At 35.4% G+C, this 21,514-nt stretch overlaps 3 protein-coding genes across 4 annotated transcripts in view; 1 reads left to right on the plus strand and 2 right to left on the minus strand.

Annotated features, from left to right (window-relative positions):
* Positions 1 to 787: 787 nt before the first annotated feature.
* LOC140159519 (uncharacterized) lies at positions 788 to 1,925 on the plus strand. Its single transcript, XM_072183009.1, has 3 exons — positions 788 to 805; positions 1,002 to 1,182; positions 1,441 to 1,925. The coding sequence occupies exons 1-3, from the start codon at positions 788 to 790 to the stop codon at positions 1,923 to 1,925; spliced, it is 684 nt and encodes a 227-aa protein (XP_072039110.1).
* An 842-nt stretch (positions 1,926 to 2,767) lies between these two features.
* Positions 2,768 to 18,312, minus strand: LOC140159520 (uncharacterized). Its single transcript, XM_072183010.1, has 12 exons — positions 18,289 to 18,312; positions 13,407 to 13,458; positions 12,020 to 12,235; positions 11,260 to 11,502; positions 10,852 to 11,094; positions 10,398 to 10,640; positions 9,957 to 10,199; positions 9,512 to 9,754; positions 6,929 to 7,171; positions 5,355 to 5,479; positions 4,368 to 4,635; positions 2,768 to 4,127 (listed from the first exon to the last, which is right to left on the minus strand). Exons 1-12 carry the CDS (start codon positions 18,310 to 18,312, stop codon positions 3,835 to 3,837), a joined length of 2,436 nt encoding a protein of 811 aa, XP_072039111.1. The 3' UTR covers positions 2,768 to 3,834.
* Positions 17,794 to 21,514, minus strand: part of LOC140159018 (uncharacterized) — a 37,598-nt gene continuing 33,877 nt past the window's right edge. Inside the window, exon 12 of one of the 2 annotated variants that reach the window (XM_072182335.1) lies at positions 17,794 to 20,642. In XM_072182335.1, coding sequence (XP_072038436.1) covers positions 20,433 to 20,642 — 210 coding nt within the window. In that variant the 3' untranslated portion in view covers positions 17,794 to 20,432. The remainder of the gene's footprint in view (positions 20,643 to 21,514) is intronic. The other variant, XM_072182336.1, reaches the window with a different exon arrangement.

Genomic DNA, 21,514 nt, shown 5'->3' on the forward strand with positions numbered 1-21,514 from the left:
ATCCAATGATACCGAAATAAGTACTTACATTCCCTGCAATTTTCACCAATAAGTTCTCGTAAGTATAAAATGAAAATTACTATTTCAAACTAACAAACAAGAAGTCAACATCTCTTGGCATAATTTTACAAGAGGGAAATGCAAATCGTCGATTTCACTGTAGAAACCTATGATTGGCCTCATTAACCCCCCTCAGACCATCTTTGATTGTCAGTCCTACCTGGGAGCTGGGGTTACAATTTTATCACTAAAATGAGCGCAAAGGATGGATCTACGATTAGCTTAAGTCGTTTGGGCGTAGAGACTCGCATTTTTTTTTATGACGGATGAAAAACTTTCGGGTTTTGTACACACACCTTGGCAGTTATAGTGTAATGTAAAAGAGCGAAATCGCTACAAAGGATACAATTATGAATTAAATTAGCTATATCTTAGTATATATCGCTCAAAATATGTTAGTGAAATATTAAATTAGTCACAACAAACAATATTGCATATTTCATTTTCTATACAAATAATACCACTACCAGTTAACCACTAGCGTAAGAAATCAAGTGGTCTATTTTATCATAAACATTTATGGGGATAAAAACTCGTCACACAACAAGAAAATTGCACTTATTCAATCATGTTCGCAGTATCAAAGTACCAACATTAAGACATTAGATTAGACTGTCGCAATATCAATTATTTACACCAATTTTAATTACAAATACATCAAATAGAAGTATTAACACAGAAAGCACTAGATTTGTTTTGATAAAGTAAAAGAAGAGTATTTAACATAATGGTCTTGTACATCATGGTAAACAACTTTTCTCGCACAGTCTGACTCTCATTAACATTGACATGATTATCTGTGCTTAAACCCTACCGCCGGTTACACCGTAGCACAATCGATCTTCGGTGCTTGTCTATAGCTCGCTTACCGGCAAAGGGCGTAGCCCGATAGATCAAGCTTAGTGTATAAATAACATATATTATTATGAATATGTATTTAGGCGGGAACTTCATTAAATCCAACATCTCTTTCAGAGTTACCACCAGAGCAAGATGGTTCAGTGGCATCAACCCCGACACCTTTGCAACCATTGATTCAACAATCATCTGGTAAAGCTGTTTATGTAAGATGGGGCCGCAAAACGTGTCCTGAAGATACCACCTCTAGCCTTGTTTACGAAGGTAAATAATTATTGTTAACATAGGCTATAATAATGGGCTATTACGCTCTAAAACATCGGATGTATGTCTAGCACGACAAGTAGCTCCGTCATATTTAAATTTTAGTAAAACAATGTAATACATTTTATTGCCATCAGAATCGTGGCCACAATTACCAATTTTTTTTCCTCGTGACCACCATAACTTTGCCTGTGCTTCTTTTCTTTATGGAAATACCAATACTAAATACTATTTAAACCCCAATCCCCCATTTCACAGGTATCGCCAGCGGAAGCCACCATGCTCATACTGGAAGCGGTGCCAATCTTCTCTGCTTACCCATGAATCCAGATTGGGATCAACATTCCGACGGCTTTCAGACCAATTCCTTCATATATGGCGTTGAATTTGAAGTTTCAGCTTTCAATCCTTTCTCTATGGAGAATGCTGAAACACTCCAGGACCATGATGTCCCGTGCGCTGTATGTCTTGCCCATCGTAAATCAGTTGCCACAGTGGTACCAGCTAAGACAACATGCCCATCAGGATGGACGAAAGAATACGGCGGGTACATCATGTCTTCTCATTTTCAACACCATCGTAGCGAGTATATATGCGTAGACAATGCCCCAGAGGTACGGCAAGGTGGATACACGAGTCAGGATGGCAGCTTGCTATATCCCACTGAAGGCAAATGTGGAACTTTGCCATGTTCACCTTATTTTAGTGGACGGGAATTGACTTGTTCCGTTTGTACTATATAACAGTTTTACTTTTAATGTTGAAGGTGACCCTAAGGAGTCTTTACTTGTGATGGTAGGCACACATGGCAAATGTATCGACGGCCTCGGAATGCCGACAAGTTTTTTGAAAGACGTTGCCTCCAAATTAAAATGCATTCTTGAATCTGTTGACAAGGGGGAACAATTTATACATGCACTCAAAACTTTCAAAAACTGTCAAGATGTACAGACGGGTCAATAATATGGGAGGGGAGGGAGACACGGACTCAAATGTGTCCGATAGAATATCACGCCTTCGCGTTACTGCAATACACCGTGCAGTGGCGTGCGCAGCACATTGAAAGTGGGGGGGGGGGGGCAGGTTGTTCAGTTCCCCCGAATGGAGTCTGATTAGGAGCAAATTTTGACGTTTTTAACGTTTTTCCCCCGAATGACCAACAAATATGTTCCTGCTCCCCCCCCTTTTGCGCACGCCACTGACACCGTGACAACCCCGTGGGAACTGGGGTGGGGTTCTGTCAGTATACCGTATATTAAAAAATAAGACCGTTTTCTTCTCTGCGATTTGTTAACGAAAGAGACAAATTAGTTTGGCCAAAAACGAGCGAGGGGGGAATGACGCGTTGTTTCGAAACAAAGGAACACAGAAAACATCGTAGAATAAATTACTTAAATCAAAAATTAATTCACTATCTTCAGCTTTTTGGATGATAGAAACAAAAACGTATTTCGCAATTGCCTGCATGCATCTCAGGGCTAAAATATTACCATCATTACTGGGTTATGAAAAATATGACCTTTCTTCTGATGATCTTTCATGATCTTAATTTGATGAGGTAAAAGGATGAGGCTGTCAATCAGGCTTAGGAATGTGGCAAAGAAAAAACACCCTCAATTCAAAACAATGACGTTACCATGGTTACAGTGGCATAATGTAATGTCAATGAATTTATTTATCTCCACATTGACAATATGAACTACGTATAATTCAACAAATTGAAGATTAAAATTACTCGACGCGAAACCCTTTCTGCGTTTATTTATAATTGCATATAATTTGGTGCAACAAAACGTTTCACTATACCCGATTGATTAAAATGACTGTATTTTGTAGGAATAACTTGTCATTGAGAATGAATGTTTTGAATATTTGACGAATCATGTTGATTCAAATGGATAAAGATCATTTATACTGGATGTCCAGGAACTCGCCCCTGTGAGCTCCTGTGAACACCAGCCACAAATACCAACCACTAGATTATTTACTGGATTTGGCTTAACAATGGAAATATGAAATAACCAAATCGAAGCTCATAAAAATGCCAACCCGGGCATCAGTTATTATCAAGTTAATACAAAATGTGACCGTACACGACGAATGAGCCGTAAATGTCCTAAATTGTATTCTGAGTTAAAGTTTAAAATGTGCATGAAGGTCGTATTCATAGGCACCTCAAGTTGGTGCGACTTGTATCTCATTTTGATCATGTTGATAGCACTAGTCAAACCCTTTTAAACAAATCAATAATCCTATTGTTAACGAGGATAATAAGCTTCTACCTATTTCTATAGAATAGTCTTAAATAACTCTGGTCTTTGTTTGCTTTGGCTAAATCCTGTTCAAGTGCTGGGTTACAAAGCATTGTATTTTGTCTAGGTATGTATAACCAATAATTAACAATGAGAGGACATTCCTGAATCTCGTTGACTTGGGGATGATTTGAAATGACCGCCAATTATGACTGCTTGATATTTATTACCACTGCAATGTGGAAAAAGAGATACATGTAGAACAGAAAATAGTACCATTTTGTTGAAGGAGCAAAGTTCAACAAACAATAACCCCGCTTCTGGATATCGTTTGAAGTCAAATGATATACCATTTTAAAGCTTGTAATATATATTCGCGGTGTACCATCAAATTAACGGTTTATTCTAGCTGTTTCCGGCGCATCTTCATCTCAGTAGTTTTAACCGCTTCCCAATCGCCTTTGAAATGAACCCAAACCATCAACTCTTCGCATATGTTAGCATGGCTAGTGATGTTACCGAAAGCTGGAACACTAACACCAGAGGCACTAGGCCCGCCCCACGGTCCGTTCAGATTAGAATGTCTGCAGCTCGTGTACCACCAACCGCCGTGGCAATCTTGCGCACAGAGGTCTGGTGAATCCTGGTCGTAGGTGTAAAAGTCTTGACCGTTGTGCCAAGATAAAGAATCACCTTGAAAGAGAAAAATTGAAAAGATACAAATCTTCATTATCATTAAGCTGAACATGCAATACTTCCCTTGTACTTATAAAATTGCAAATGTATTTTGGTTACCCAATTAGGTGTGTAGATGTGATTGGGTTATTGTTTTGCGATGGATGAATTGCACGATTGTTAATATTACCGTTTCAAGCCAAATGATGCATTTTACGGGATGCGAAAAAAAATGTAACTTTCCGGATTCTTACTTACCTGCTGAGCCATTATAGGTGCCAATTGATAATCTGAATTTCTCATTTTGACTTCCAATAGCGAAATTATCATAAAGTGCATAGCGCGTTACCGCCGGGTTGCTATAGTCGCCCAAATCCACACGAAGCTCCCAAGTTCCATGCAATGTCATCCTGTGAATGCGTGTATTCCCTAGCCAGAATTCACCATTTAAGTCACCAAAACCATTGCCATACTCATCCCAAGACCGGTAAAAATTTACAGATCCGTCAAAACGTTTTTGAAAAACCTGTATCAAAGGAAATGAAATCAAATTTTTAAATTTTTAAAATATATTAAACATTTATACATTTGCATAGGTTAGCAACTTGACTGGCTCGGAATTGAGTTGCAATGACCGGCCCGATAGGCTTCTTATATGGCATTGCTCAAACAATTTGTGGGAAAGCGTATTCAACTACAAACCATTCTCTACGATACCATTTTGATGAGTTTCGATAACCATGCATGGCAACATCGAAACAGCGGCACTCGTCAACCTGACGGTGCGTTCTTATACAATGATAACACGTTTGTTTGATTGCCAGAAAGGCCAAAGGTGATCTTATTTTCATAACTATTCTCCTTTTCCTATCTTTTAGTATGTCATAGTTTATAATTATTGCCCCGTCATTTCAGACCTTAAAGTATATTCCCTACATAAGTAACGATATTCTGAAAGAAAACGATATAATAAGATGATAAATGTTTGTTTGCCGCCGTACAAACTACTAGAAAATATCGTTAAAGGCCCAAATTAGCAAACCTCATTCCCAGAGAAAGATTAGACAGCAGGCCAGACCATGGCCAGACAGTAACATTATGGTTTATTTCATCTTGAAGGTACGGATAGTCTTGCAAATATGAGCTAACTCTCCCCTTGGCTATTCAATGTGCCATGAATTAGTAGGTCAGTATACTCTCATTTCCACACCTGTTGTTTCTAGTTGTGGCTTTAACGAATCTTACCGTCCACGGTCCTCCTTCAGTCTCCATGTCACAGTAGACCCGAATTATACGATTGAGTCTATCTGGATAGATCCTGTACACACCAGACGTAGTAGAGCCTCCATCAAAAATAGACTGACAGTCAACTGAAAAAGTAATTCAGTTGTTCCTAAGAGGATGATTTTACTAAGTTGTTTGGTGCCCCACAGAGCTTTCCTTGATTAATATATCAAGCCTATTGGTCCATAAAAATTAGATTATACAGCTAAACTTTCTTCATAGTTTTAACTTCTTACGGGGTTCGATCTCACCATTACGAATGTATTCTTTTATAAATAAACCTGTTTTAATTATATGAACATTGTACGAACCCCTGGTACGAAGTGGCATATCTTTAGACATGTAGATTGGTTTATTTAGGGATATTGGACACTTTTAAGTGGCGATTGAATTTGAGGTTATACATACATGTAGCAGCGTGTTATTGGTCACAAGAGATACGCGAAGACAAACTAATATCACGTGTAGAAGCGCCGCCCCGAGCGCCGCGCAATGTGTAGACTATGCCATAGTCGAATTTTATTAAAAATATGTTATTATTAGTCATGATGAACCCATTTCGTTGAACTCAAAATTATACTGATGTTTATTAAAATTAAAGTATTCAATAGTAAAATGGTCATAAAGAGTTAAAAATATCAGATGATTAGTGACAATAAAAGTAATTGAATGCAACATTATCTTGCATAATTATAATGGCTCACTTTAATACTGAACAATTTTGATTTTGGAATCTACCAGTTTATTGATAGCGAACCCCGAAAATCCGACTATGGACTTTGAATTTTAAGCAGAACTTTACCCCGGGACTTTGCTCTCTAAAAACACACTGTCAAGCATACTTGTTTATCAGTCCATTATCCACAAGTACTAAGCATGGTATAGTACAAGACGCGCTAGATGTTTGATGAGAGATTAACTTCCGCGTCAACACAAAAGCGCCGCAAATACCACAGAGAGTTGTGTACGGTGTAGTTAATGGTAATGGCGCGGGCCCGGAAGATTTAAACCATAGCGAGATATGGGCGACCAATCACAAGGCAGGTCCATTTAAAGATGCATTACATCATGGCCATTTTAGTTAGGCCAGAAATTGGCCTAACTCTCCATAGAGTCCCGTGTTAAAAATCTTAACCGCAAGACAAAGTCAGTAGTCCACTTGGGAAGCTAACAAACAGAGGGAGTGCGGTGACTGAAAAGATCAGATACAGATGTGAAAATCTATCAGTTGCACACAAATCAATATAAATCAGAGGAGTTTTATGCTTTATGTATTATTATTATTATAATAGCCAGAGTATGCAAAATGGGCAAGTGGACTACGGAGAAGTCTACGCAATGTGCCGGATACAAACACGTAAATTCAATCGCCCCATTAACATACTGTCGCAAAAATCATAGGTATCATTATCGAATCGCGAAAGACGGTTTATTTTCAGCTTTGACTAAAATGGGTGTCCTTCAGCATTTTACCTTTGGGCTTCATTTCCTAAGGTTAGATGGGAGTTGATGGGATCTCTTTTTCATCATTTTACCTTGCACTTGGACCTCGAATTGACATCCTCGTGAATTCAATGCACTATCAGTTGCGTTACAAGTCACTTTAGTGATTCCAGGTATAAAGGCAGATCCTGAAGGTGGATTACATTGATGAGATGTAGGTAAATTGGAGTTGTCTGTTACTTGTAACTCTGACCATGTAGCTACAACATTAGTATCCACATCTGAACTATGTCGATGAATATTTATTGGACAAGCAAAAGTTGGTGGTTCTTCATCTGAATAATAATAATAATAATAATAATAATAATAATAATAATAATAATAATAATAATAATAATAATAATGAGAATGAGAATAATGATAATGATAATAATAATAATAATGATAATAATAATAATAATAATAATAATAATAATAATAATAATAATGATAATGATAATGATAATGATAATGATAATAATAATAAAAATAATAATACACTTAAATCATGCATAATTCGTAAACACAAAATCAAAATCAACTGAAATTTTGGGGAAAAGATTTTTTCGTGGACATCTACTGAAAAATGCCATAAAAGAGGATGCTAGAATCACAAAATACTCACTTAATAATAATGATGATAATAATATAAATAATGAAAAAAAGTAATAATAAAGAAGTTTGGGTACATGGAGTACTAAAGCAGTTATTTTACATGATACCTGGTAGGCCTACGGAAAAATCTGCATTACTGCCGGGAACAAATTTTGTTATGTAGATTTTTCCGTACCAGCCATTCCGTAATAATAATAAAATTAAAAGATACTTTTATCAAAGAAATACTAGTATCTGCAACCCTCATTGTTTTTTAGTGATGATATGATACGGAGAGGATTTTCAAGGATGAATTACATAGATTGAAAAGTAATTTTTAAATTCAATCAAAAACCCTTCTCTCTATTATAACGTATTTTTAAACAGCAAAATTGTTCCTTGACCTTTCTGATTATTTTATTGAACTTCACTATTGCTGCAATACTTAGTATGTTCAATCACTTTGCTGACCACGCGCCGATCATTAAAGCAAAATGTGAAAGGAACACAATGAATCACTATTGATGTTAAGGGGTACTACACCCCTGTGGTAAATTTGTGACTATTTTTGAATTTTTTTCAAAAAATAATAACACACTGGTAACAAAAGTTATGTATATTATTGGGGCAAGGGATCCAATTACTACACTGAAATTTCAGTAACTCAAGACAAGCGGTTCAGTATATATGATAGGAAATGAAGTACATCCTAGCGGTACCTTATTTCTTATCATAAATAACGAACTGCTTGTCTTGGGTCACAAAGTTATTACATTTTAGCAATACTCTTTGTACTCTTATTAATTCTTTCTACTATTATTAATGTATGATTATTTCTAACCAGCAACACGAATTTCATTTCATATGAAATCCTTTTTATTCGGACCCGCTGGTATTGACAGGTTAATTGCAAAATGCTATCTGAATGAACGGTCAAAGGGACAATATCCTGTTATGGTTTCAATATTCAAAACCTACCTATTTTACGACCACATTTGTTAATTTGTGGCACAACGCGGAAGAGACCTTATAATATGTTTTACAATTTTCGATATTGAACTTCCCCTGTAAATTGTTTGTAAATTACAATGTTCACCGTATATAAAATTGTGCGTTATAAATATTGATGCCTTTTTAAATAATAGCGCTGTATTTTCTGTGTGTGTGTTTTCTTTTTTTTCCTTCAAACATTCGTTGCTTATTAAGGGTAGACGAGGTATTGTTGTAAAGTAGGTAATGGGGATATTGAGGAATTGTTGGTCGAAGCAGCCAAACAAAATCGATTTTCATTATCTAAATCAATACATTATTGAAAAATAACACTTTGATGATTTGCAAAAGTGCATGCTACAAATCATTTTCGTTTTACATAAGTGTTGTTGTTTCATCCCTCTTTACAACATAACTCAAGAACCACAGTACCTACAAAAGTATATCTGTGATATTTGAATTATTCTACACATTCGCTATGAAATGATCAATGCAATTTTTGCCAAAGCTCACTGCCATTCGCAAGATAGTTGCTTAAAGGGGCACTTCGTGATCCACAGCCTCATCCCCCCACTTTTCTCAAAAAAAGTTGAGATTTTTATATCACTGGAAACCTCTAGCTACATAATGTTTATGTACAAAATATTTCTTGCAGATTAATTCGTTTTGCAAAGATATCGTGAAATTTGAATTTCGTTCTGGTGCACCAGAACGAAATTACAACACATTGTCTATGGAGCAGTGTAATACACATAATCATGCATAAATCGCAAACGCAAAATCGGAATCAACTGAAATTTTGGAAATAGGCTTTTTTCGTGGATATGTACTGAAAAATGTCATAAAAAGAGGATGCTAGGATCACGAAACACTCCTTTAATAGAAACAATAGAACAATAACTGGATCAGTGACCGTCCTATACTGACAATTAATACTGAAGTTGTAAAATTATGCAATAAGGTATTCTCATACACAAATTTGTGGTTAAACTGGTTATTAAACTAATTTCATTGAGATAATTGTGTTTTTATTCATGGGAGGTACAGCTTACCTGCAACATTCACTGAAAATTGACAACTGTTTGAGTTCTGTGCTGCATCAGTGGCGACGCATTCAACAATTGTAGTCCCCAATTTAAAGGTACTCCCTGAAGTATGATCACAAGCTACATTTGAGCCAAGACCGGAGTTGTCTCGGACTGTCAGAGATGCCCAAATTACCGAAGCAGAGTTGGTGCCAGCAGCTGTTGAAACATGTTGATTTTCTGGACACGTAATTGTAGGAGCTTCCATGTCTTTAAAAATATTAATTTTGTAAACAGGATCAATGGATATTGTAAGTGTTAAACATTTGTAAATTTCTTAACATTGGAATTTCTCCAAAGCATTAGGTATGTCATTATTTCAGGCATTTTTGTTCTTATATATATACTGAAAGTTTCAACCTTACACCTGTAAAAATTTCATATGGAAGTGCCCTCGGGAGGTTAAGCTTACCTAGAACATTCACTTTAAATTGACATCTGTTTGAGTTGCGTGCTGCATCAGTTGCGATGCATTCAACAATTGTAGTCCCCATTGTAAAGGTACTTCCTGAAGTATGATCACAAGCTACATTTGGGCCAAGACCAGAGTTGTCTTGGACGCTGAGAGATGCCCAAATTACCAAAGCAGAGTTGGTGCCAGCAGCTGTTGAAACATCTTGATTTTCTGGACATGTAATTGTAGGAGCTTCCATGTCTTTAAAAATATTAATTTTGTAAACAGGATCAATGGATATTGTAAGTGTTAAACATTTGTAAATGTCTTAACATTGGAATTTCTCCAAAGCATTAGGTATGTCATTATTTCAGGCATTTTTGTTCTTATATACTGAAAGTTTCAACCTTACACCTGTAAAAATTTCATATGGAAGTGCCCTCGGGAGGTTAAGCTTACCTAGAACATTCACTTTAAATTGACATCTGTTTGAGTTGCGTGCTGCATCAGTTGCGATGCATTCAACAATTGTAGTCCCCATTGTAAAGGTACTTCCTGAAGTATGATCACAAGCTACATTTGGGCCAAGACCAGAGTTGTCTTGGACGCTGAGAGATGCCCAAATTACCAAAGCAGAGTTGGTGCCAGCAGCTGTTGAAACATCTTGATTTTCTGGACATGTAATTGTAGGAGCTTCCATGTCTTAACAAAATATATGAATTTTGTAAAACGCATCAATGAGTGTTGTAAGTGTTAAACATTTGTAAATTTCCTAACCCCGGTTCTTAACATTGGAATTTCCCAAACCATTATGTCATTATTTCAAGTATTTTTGTTCTTATTTACTTTGAAAGTTTCAGCCTTACACCTGTACAAATTTTATATGGAAGTGCCCCTTGGAGGTAAAGCTTACCTGCAACATTCACTGAAAATTGACAACTGTTTGAGTTGCGTGCTGCATCAGTCGCGACGTATTCAACAATTGTAGTCCCCATTTTAAAGGTACTTCCTGAAGTATGATCACAAGCTACATTTGAGCCAAGACCGGAGTTGTCTCGGACTGTCAGAGATGCCCAAATTACCGAAGCAGAGTTGGTGCCAGCGTCTGTTGAAACATGTTGATTTTCTGGACACGTAATTGTAGGAGCTTCCATGTCTTTAAAAATATATTTATGAATTTTGTAAACAGGATCAATGAATATTGTAAGCGTTAAACATTTCTTACCATTTATAATTATTCCAAAACAGTATGTCATTATTTATCACGATTATTTTTTATTTACAAATAATGCGTTTTCAATATTTCAGAGAGGGTGCTTACCTATGATATTTACCGAGAACTGACATTGCTTAGAGTTTTGTGATAAATCAGTAGCGACGCATTTAACAGTTGTAGTCCCCAATGTAAAGCTGCTGCCTGAAGTATGATCACATCTTACAGTGGGGTGAAACCCAGAATTATCATCAGCTTGTGGAGAGGACCAAGTTACTGTAGCGACGTTTTTGCTAGTAGCAGTAGGTGTGGTTTGATCTTCGGGACAGGTTATACGAGGAGGCTTGACATCTATAACGGAATGAATAAATTATTTTAAATAAATATTTTAATTTGAAGAAATATCGATGTTGTATCATGTAAACGTTATTGTTTAGAAACAACGATATTGTCTAAAATGTAAAATCCCTTTTATAAGAAAAAAACCTTGTCGAGCTTATGAAAGGTCTTTAACATCTAAGGTGATATTGATTTTCTGAAGAAACTATTAAAATTAACAAGGTTTATAAGATAAAACATCGAACTTTCTTTACTTCAAAATATTTATTTAAAATTATTGTTAGAACAATGCCTCCATAATAATATTGACTCAAAATAATGTATTTTATATTACTATTATATTACTGTTATGTGTTTACGCCTGGCAGTTGCATAGCGTAAGTTATCCTGTTGGGGGAAACTGACCATGGGGGCGGGGTACCAGATCTGATTGGGGGCACAACCCGTTTTTCAGAAAGTTTCCTATGGGATTTTCGCCGTGCCCCTCTGAAGCTACGCCACTACCTGGATAATTTGAAAAATACCTCACCTCCTGAGCAGTTAAAGTTGAGTATCTTAGCATCGCCAGAAGCTAGTTCAGTTAGATACACGCCCACGGTTTGCTTGTCATCACTTGCCGATGATATTGGATGAGTATTGAAACCGCCCAATGCTATCTTATCACAATGCGCATTGCATGGATCCCAGTCAGCTTTCCATACAGTTTCACCGTCTTGTCCAACGTAGCAACGTTCTCCCAGCGAACCTGTGTATGGTTAATTATCACAAGACATTAGACTCAAAGTATGCATTGGTGATTGAACTATAGAGGTAGACAATACAATGATACAGTAAAATATCAGTCTCTTAGGTTGGTTTCTCGAAGGTATAGGCAATACCATTTGGGCCATTGGTTTTACGACTTAATCTGGTTTGTTACATCCAGGATTAACCATATAAATCAATTTAATTTTCAAGGATGCTACTACCGTGCGTTTTCCACACCCAGGATTAACCATATAAATCAATTTAATTTTCAAGGATGCTGCTACCGTGCGTTTTCCACACCCAGGATTAACCATATAAATCAATGTGACTTTCAAACATGCTGCTACCGTGTGTTTACCATACCCCGGATTAACCATATAAATCAATTTAATTTTCAAGGATGTTACTACCGTGCGTTTTCCACACCCAGGATTAACCATATAAATCAATGTGACTTTCAAACGTGCTGCTACCGTGCGTTTTCCACACCCAGGGCCATATAAACCAATGTGACTTTCAAACGTGCTGCTACCGTGCGTTTCCCACACCCAGGATTAACCATATAAAACAATGTGACTTTCAAACGTGCTGCTACCGTGTGTTTTCCACACCAAGGATTAACCATATAAATCAATTTAATTTTCAAGGATGCTACTACCGTGCGTTTACCACACCCAGGATTAACCATATATACAATGTGACTTTCAAACGTGCTGCTACCGTGCGTTTTCCACACCCAGGATTAACCATAATAAACAATGTGACTTTCAAACATGCTGCTACCGTGCGTTTACCACACCCAGGATTAACCATAATAAACAATGTGACTTTCAAACATGCTGCTACCGTGCGTTTACCACACCCAGGATTAACCATATAAACAATGTGACTTTCAAACGTGCTGCTACCGTGCGTTTACCACACCCAGGATTAACCATATATACAATGTGACTTTCAAACGTGCTGCTACCGTGTGTTTACCACACCCAGGATTAACCATAATAAACAATGTGACTTTCAAACGTTCAATTTGTTAGGAGCATTTCGTCCATTGAGCAAAATATTTAACTAACTGCTTTGTTGATCACCAATAGTTGTTAAAATGTTACTTGTTACCAAAGTTGAGTAAAAAGTAAGTAATAGGATATTTTGTTATGATTATATCTTACCTGGCGTGATATACACCACCACAAATAATGCAACCGATGCCAGTTGCCTCATCTGAAAAATAAAGATTCATGTATACTAAAAAGTGTCGGAATCTTACACTCGATTCCAGAAAAAAACTACAGCACTATTTTGGTATTAAAAATATCCTCTTTTGCGTTCACGGTTCATATCCTTCAGTTGATGGAACAAGTTTAACTTGTAATAAAAGTCCATTTATTACAGTATATATGACTTGACACAAGTCTAATGATTTCAGAATCTTGTATAGGCTAAGATATTTTTCTTAATCTTACTATTTTATGATTTTAAAGTAGAATAAAAATAGGATAGTAAATCAAGAATCAACCGTTCGTCCTCATTCAGTAGTGCATGTACTTGGAGACATTCCATAAATCTCTAAACTGCATTGATACTATCCAAAGAACCCTTACCAAATTGTTCCATATCGTCAAAAGTATATTACAAAAACAACTTTATTGTCATTTTAAAGCTTATTTTTTTAAAAATCTTTAGAACAAAATCAGAAAAAGTAAAAATGGTAAATACGAGATCGCGAATCGTCATGAATGCAGACCTAACTTAAACATATACCAAGCTTGTGATAGAATTAATTTGCGATTGGATCAAAATGTCATTTGTATTACATGATTATATTATACTGGTAGACTGACAGGCTCAATTATTGCATTATTCATTTTCCTTACTCCTTTCTGATGACAAACCATATAAATAATTATCCCGTCAAAACAACGATTACTTACCTTCCAAAACGTTATGCTATCATGAAATATTTAGAATACATATTTCATTATTGGTCCGCAGCACACATCTTCAAATGCCCACTCCGTAGCACAAATTGGCCAGAAAGCCAGGAAAAGAACTATTAATTCCACTGAAACATGAATTCAAGCGTTGCTAACCAACAGGTGCTTAAGGAGACTGTCAAGTCTCAGAAATGCATTTATTAAAAGTGCCGCAATTATTCACGCACGATATATATATTTCAGAAGGAATGAAGCAAGTAATAAAATATAATAAAAACAAGAATACTGGTGTAAAAACAATTTGAAATATTTACCAAATAAGACTAAAAATATGAGTATTCGAACAAGTCGAAAAAATCCTTGGAACGGAGTCTCAAGATTAAGACAAATAAAACACATTTTTTAAATTGGGTTAAAAAAGATTTCCTTGTATTCAGAATGCAATTTGATGTGTCTTATGTGCCACAAAAATACTGTGCAAACGTTGCTATCCAATCCCTTAAGGGTGCCAGTTTTTTTTTAAATCTTACCAAAATATTGAAAAATGGTCTTACGTTTTGGGTGTCAAAATTAAATGACTGTATATTCCTTTAAAATTGCGAAGAGTGAAGCATACTCGATTTGTTATTAAAATAAGTAGTTCTAGTCAATTGTCAAATATGTACGTTATTAGACTAAAAGCAATTGAAGTATTATTGCCGTTCAACATGAAGACAAAAAGCTATTAAAATGCTTCAATGGATAAGACAAATATGTTACCATGATAACCAGGTTTGTTTTTATTAAAGGTATTAAACAACATCACTATTTAGCTGGTGTTTTATACAGGTTGATGTTTGACATCTAAACATGTCGCACAGCTAACCGGTAGCATTTAGAGTGTTTTCAATGGGTACAAGTGTTTAGGATTGGTTTAGATACAAATTCAAAGTGTGATAACTTGTAAAAAAAAAAAGAAACATTAAAAATATAGCAAATGACCTTCCTAACACGTGTGCTGTTAAATGTATGAATAACATCAGTAATATTTTATTAGGATCGAAATGCTATCTTCCATGATCCATAGATAACAAAAAGTTTCATTTTCCCTCAATTTGTTTGTATTTTATAGACATTCCTCGCCGTAGATAAATACTATCTTGAGTATAGCAAAATATAAGCAAACATCCAAATATACTTTCCTATTAACACGCGTTTCTGCTAATGTATGAATAATTTTTGTATTATTTTATTAGGCCCGCAATGCTATCTTCAGTAGATAGCGAAAAACCATCAAACATCAACGTATGCCAAGAGCACTTTCTGAACACGTGTATAGCTAGGCGAGAGTTCAGAGAAAATGCTGCAGGCCGTAAGTGGGCTATGCGCGGGATCACAGGAGATAAATGATGCATGTCGCAATGGGCATATAATGATTGGCCGATCGGGCCGTTATATGCTATCTTGAGTAGATAACAAACAAACATGAAACATTAAAAATACACCAAATGACCTTCCTAACACGTCTGCTGCTAAATGTATGAATTATTTCTGTATTATTTTATTAGGATCGAAAATTATATCTTCAGTAGATAACAAAAAGTTTTAACTTTTTCCTCAATTTGTTTGTATTTTGTATATACTCCTCGCCGTAGATAAATGCTATCTTGAGTAGATAGCAAAATATAAGCAAACATCCAAATATACTTTCCTAACACGCGTTTCTGCTAAATATATGAAAGTTTTTTGTATTATTTTATTAGATCCGCAATGCTATCTTCAGTATGTAGCAAAAAACCATCAAACATCAACGAATGCCAAAAGCACTTTCTGAACACGTGTATAGCTATAGCGCGCATTCGGAGCGGGGTTCAGAGAAAATGATGCAGGCCGTATTGTGGTGGCCTATGCGCGGGATCACAGGAGATAGATGATGCATGTCGCAACGGACCTATAATGATTGACCGATCGGGCCGTAAATGCTATCTTGAGTCTGCTGCTAAATGTATGAATTATTTCTGTATTATTTTATTAGGATCGAAATATTATCTTCAGTAGATAACAAAAAAGTTTCAACTTTTTCCTCAATTTTATTTTGTTTGTATTTTATAGATACTCCTCGCCGTAGATAAATACTATCTTAAGGGATGTGGAATGAGCGTTTCGACAGTATTTTTTGTGGGATATGAGAGCACATCAGACATATCGAACTGCATTCTGAATACGAAGAAAGTCCTGATATCAAATAATTTTCATTTTTTTGAAATTCGCGATACAACACAAATTTTATGACAAATTATTAAAATTTGATATTAAAATTTGTTTTTGATATAACAATCCTCATAGTAAACTTTAAAAATCTAATGATATGTACTTAAAGCGTATGTAGCTAGGAGGAAAAGCCGACGATCAATTGAAAACTTTGACCTTTCATATTGAAGATATACATTTTTTCCCAAAAAAGACCTATTTTTTTTTGGTATTTTTGGGAATAAAATCCATATCTTCAATACGAAAGGTCAAAAATTTCAATTGATCGTCGGCTTTTCATCCCAGTTACATACACTTTTTAAAGTACATATAAAGTACATATAAAGTACACTTAAAAGTACATATCATCACATTCATCAGATTTATAAAATTACTTCGAGAACTGTTAAATATCAAACACAAAATTTTGATTATTTACCATAAAATGTATATTACATTGCAAATCTTAAAAAAATCAAAATTATTTGCTCTCATCTTCCACAAAAAAATACTGTCCAAACGTTCATACCCCATCCCTTAAGTAGATAGCAAAATATAAGCAAACATCCAAATATACTTTCCTAACACGTGTTTCTGCTAAATGTATGAATATAATCTTCTGTATTATTTAGTAGGCCCGCAATGCTATCTTCAGTAGATAGCGACAAACCATGAAACATCAACGTATACCTAAACACTTTCTGAACATGTGTATAGCTGGACGCGGGTTTAGAGACAATGATGCAGGCCGTAAGTGGATTATTCGCGGGTTCACAGAAGACAGATGCATGACGCAACAGTATCTGACTAGTATGTACGAGGGCTGTTTCAGCCCTCCTACAACATAACTCAAGAACCACACAGGACCTACAAAAGTATATCTGTGATACTTGAATTCTTCTACACACTCGCTATGAAGCTGACTACCATTCGCAAGATGCTGTGAACTACCAAATCACAACACTTTAAAATATGTCAAACCTTAAGGGGTACTTCACCCGTGGTCATTTTGCCTATTTTTGCATTTTCTCAAAATTATAGCACATTGGTGACAAGTAAGATATGTATATTATAGGGGCAAGGACTACAACTACTGTACAGAAAATTCAGCAACTCAAAGCAAGTAGTTATTGATTCATTGATAAAATATTGGTTTTCCCTCATTTTTGACTGTAACTCCACAACTGTTGTCCGTGCTGAAATAAAATTTCCAGTGCATTAGTTGTAGTCCTTGCCCCTATAATATACATATCTTACTTGTCCCCAATGCACTATAATTTTTGAGAAAAATGCAAAAATAGGCATAAAATTGGGCAGGGGTGTAGTACCCCCTTAAGGTAACAAATAACACATATACAAACATCAACTTAAATTGAATAAAAAATAATAATAATTCTTTTATTTCAGGCCACAGCCAATTCATATACAAATAACTTGTTTAATTTCACTGGTTTTAATTATGGCATAAGTATTCAATACCACAATAGATTGATTTTAAATCATTCTTCTAATTTCCTGTTTTTATATTGTTTTTGATTCTTATTGCATAACGGTTCCCTTGTTGTTGTTTAAATACCCTAACACAATTCTTAGTAATTCAGCAATGAAATTCCACACATGAAAATATGGTCTAGCTGCCAGTGCTAAACCCATTATCAAATACATTAAAATATTGGCTGATTCAATAATTTAGCTGAAACTAAAAAGCCAAAAGTATTCACCTAGTAGGCCTACTCATGTGACATCAAGCATGTGACTCGTGACCTCATTCAATACATGCTGGGTGCATGCAGTACATGCATTTTTGGACAGGAATGTGTACATTGTACATAAAAGTGTCATTTAAATGTACTTTAAGAGAAAACCTTTACAACAATAATAAACTAACCATATGCGACACAATCTGCTCCATGGGGGCCAAAGGAGGCATTTTTGAAAATTGAGTTACTGTAATTATTACCCTATACAAACATTATGCTATCATAATATACTGAAAACACCAAAGGTCTAGCATACTTGGTTCTAAAGTTATGAAGTTTTGTGATGTCTATTTTCTTATGTATTTTATTGCTTTTACTCCTTATTTGTGTCTCAATCTCAATTTCAAATTTGCCGCCTTTGGCTCTCATGGACCCAATTGTGTCATATAAGTAGCTGATGAAAAACCAAGAATCTAACCCTAGTCTTGTGTAATATTTCGGCCAAATATACACATATGTGAAACAATCAAGGGAAATGAGTAGGATGTCGATAATATTGATTTTGAGATATTGGCAAAGAAAGTGTTAAAATTCTTTTGTTTTATATTGTTTTCAGTTTCAGAAAGCTCTAAATGTCCTCTTTAGAAACATATGTAAAACTCATTTTCGACCAGGGTCGACATGTGACTCATTCCCCTTGATCATGTCACATATAAACATAGACCATCATGATATAAACACACACAAGTGAAACAAACTCTTAATGCTTACTGTGCCCTCTCTTGCGCTCCCTCTCTCATTATCTACCGCAATCTCTCCCTTTTTCTCTTTCAGATTGCATATAATTGTGTTTAAAGGCACTGCTTGATCTGGTAAATCAACATTTAATACTTATAATCCAAACCAAGTTAGTCACATTGGCAAGGAAAGGCATAAAGACAACACAAGTATACACCTTTGCTGTCTACTGAAGATGGTTGACATTGAACTACCGAATGATGATCATACACCTGTCACCTACTACCAATTAAACCACAGCAAGACGTTTAATAATTATCCCAATATAGTGCCAAAATAAATACTTTATTTTATTTCCTAGTCTAACAGCAACTTAGTTAACAGCAATTCCAGTCTTTTAGGCTATAATTTGTGCATTTTACCTATGTTATTCATCCCAATCGAACTGTAACATATTTGATACATGAAATGTCAGCAAATTAAGGGCTGGTATGAAACATATTTTTGCACATTTTTCTGTTGCAGCAAACACAGCATTTTCTCTTCACAGCTTCATTTTGCCACTGATTTTCTGCTCAAATGAGTTACTTTGTTCAAAGTTTTTTCCTTTCAACATTTTCTTAATGTATTGTTGTTACAGCACATGTTTGCAGCCCTAAAGAAATTATACAAACATGGAACTATATATATAAATGGTCTTAACTTGAAGATTGTGACCCCCCTCGAAAAAACCCGCCATACTCTGAATTGATGTCAAGAAATGATGAAGAAAAAATAAAATGCTATAGAGTCTGATGATGATGAAACTTTTATAGAGATGATGATGATGATGATAATAATTATGATGATGATGACGACGACGACGATGATAACAACGACGACGACGATGAAATAAAGTATCTCTGTGTAGCTTGTGAACTAAAACTTGTCCATCAAAAGCAGTATTCTCTGAGTATACATGTTTAAATGTGTGTCATACCTGTATAATAGTACTATTAGTGATTTCAGCAAAAACATTAAAAAAATTGTTGCAATAGCTTAAAAGTGAAGGATAAGTCAACAATAAAATTGTCATGTGTAATTTTCACATGAAAATATTGGCAATATATGGAACAAAATATCTGTGTTGATAAATCTGAAGCTCAATTAAATTGCATGTAGCTACAAGTGTGTGTATGGATAACTCCATGCATCAACCAAAATGTGACAGTTCACCTTAATTAGATTGCTTTGGCCATATCACTCACATGGTATGCTGTACTGTGAATTTCAACTGAATGAACACAGCTTCACAACAGCGTGACAATCGTCCGCGTACACTGGAGTGTGTGATGAACGCTCACACGTGTGTGACGCGGAAGTGAATCCGACCATGACAACTCACTTGTGACTGGTTAGTATTTTCCAATGTTGTGCATTTGTGTTGTATTTTGAAATATGCACAGATACGATCACAGTTGGATCACATTCAATTGAAATTCCCAGTATAGTACACCTGTGCTCTTTACAATAATGCACAATTCAGATTTTTTGATGATTTGTTTGAATTAGCGAATCACAGATTCTGCCTTTAAAATATTGCCCTTGATATATTTCAATCAATTTCACTGCCAAAATCAGTAACATTTGTCTTATTTATAGGGACAGTAGTATTGAAAACCTCTGAAGTTTCAGTCTCACTGTGTCTACTGATGTACCACCAGAAAAACATGGCTAGTAGTCCACCAAATATGCCACCCGACAGCCACATGAAATTCTTCATGGTGATGTATCGAAAAAGCCATTCACAGTGCCACCATGGTTTCTGCAAGAACACATTAAAACAAGAACAAAGATGTTTATTATTAATTATATTAATTGAGAGGTCTTTTTTTCTCATTTTGATCATTGTGAGTAACAAAAGATAATGCTTTTGAGACATTGTGTAACTGTCATACAATATCTGTAAGGGAAGCTGTTTAAATAAAGTGGAAAACTGAAATGCATTCAAATTAGGCACCAGAAACAAATATGTTCGATCTTTGGATCGACCGTCGATGCTGCTTCGATGCTTGTTATTAACCCTATTCTTATAATTCTATTACCCCCACAAAAGTGGTATATTTGAGTGGTGTGGAGGTATCATATTAACTACTGCGTTGCAGTGTTATTGGTTGGGTAAAAACCAATAAGTGGCATACCATTGGCAAGCTTGGACTTAAAGCTTTTAGAAAAACAAGTTAAATATTTAATTATGTAAATATTATGCAAATTAGCTCATGAATAATTAATGAGCGTGTGTGTGATCCACAGCCTCATCCCCCCACTTTTCTCAAAAAAGTTGAGATTTTTATATCACTGGAAACCTCTGGCTACATAATGTTTATGTACAAAATATTTCTTGCAGATTAATTCGTTTAGCAAAGATATCGTGAAATTTGAATTTCGTTCTGGTGCACCAGAACGAAATTACAACGTATCGTCTATGGAGCAGTGTAATACACATAATCATGCATAACTCGCAAACGCGATATCGGAATCAACTGAAATTTTGGGAATATGCTTTTTTCGTGCATATGTACTGAAAAATGTCATAAAAAGAGGATGCTAGGATCACGAAATACTCCTTTAATGAGCTCATAGCCAAATATGATCAAAAAATTATTTTCATTTACAATTTTGAAGTGTATGAGTACA

This window comes from Amphiura filiformis, chromosome 8, assembly GCF_039555335.1.
Source record: "Amphiura filiformis chromosome 8, Afil_fr2py, whole genome shotgun sequence".
NCBI lineage: Eukaryota > Metazoa > Echinodermata > Ophiuroidea > Amphilepidida > Amphiuridae > Amphiura > Amphiura filiformis.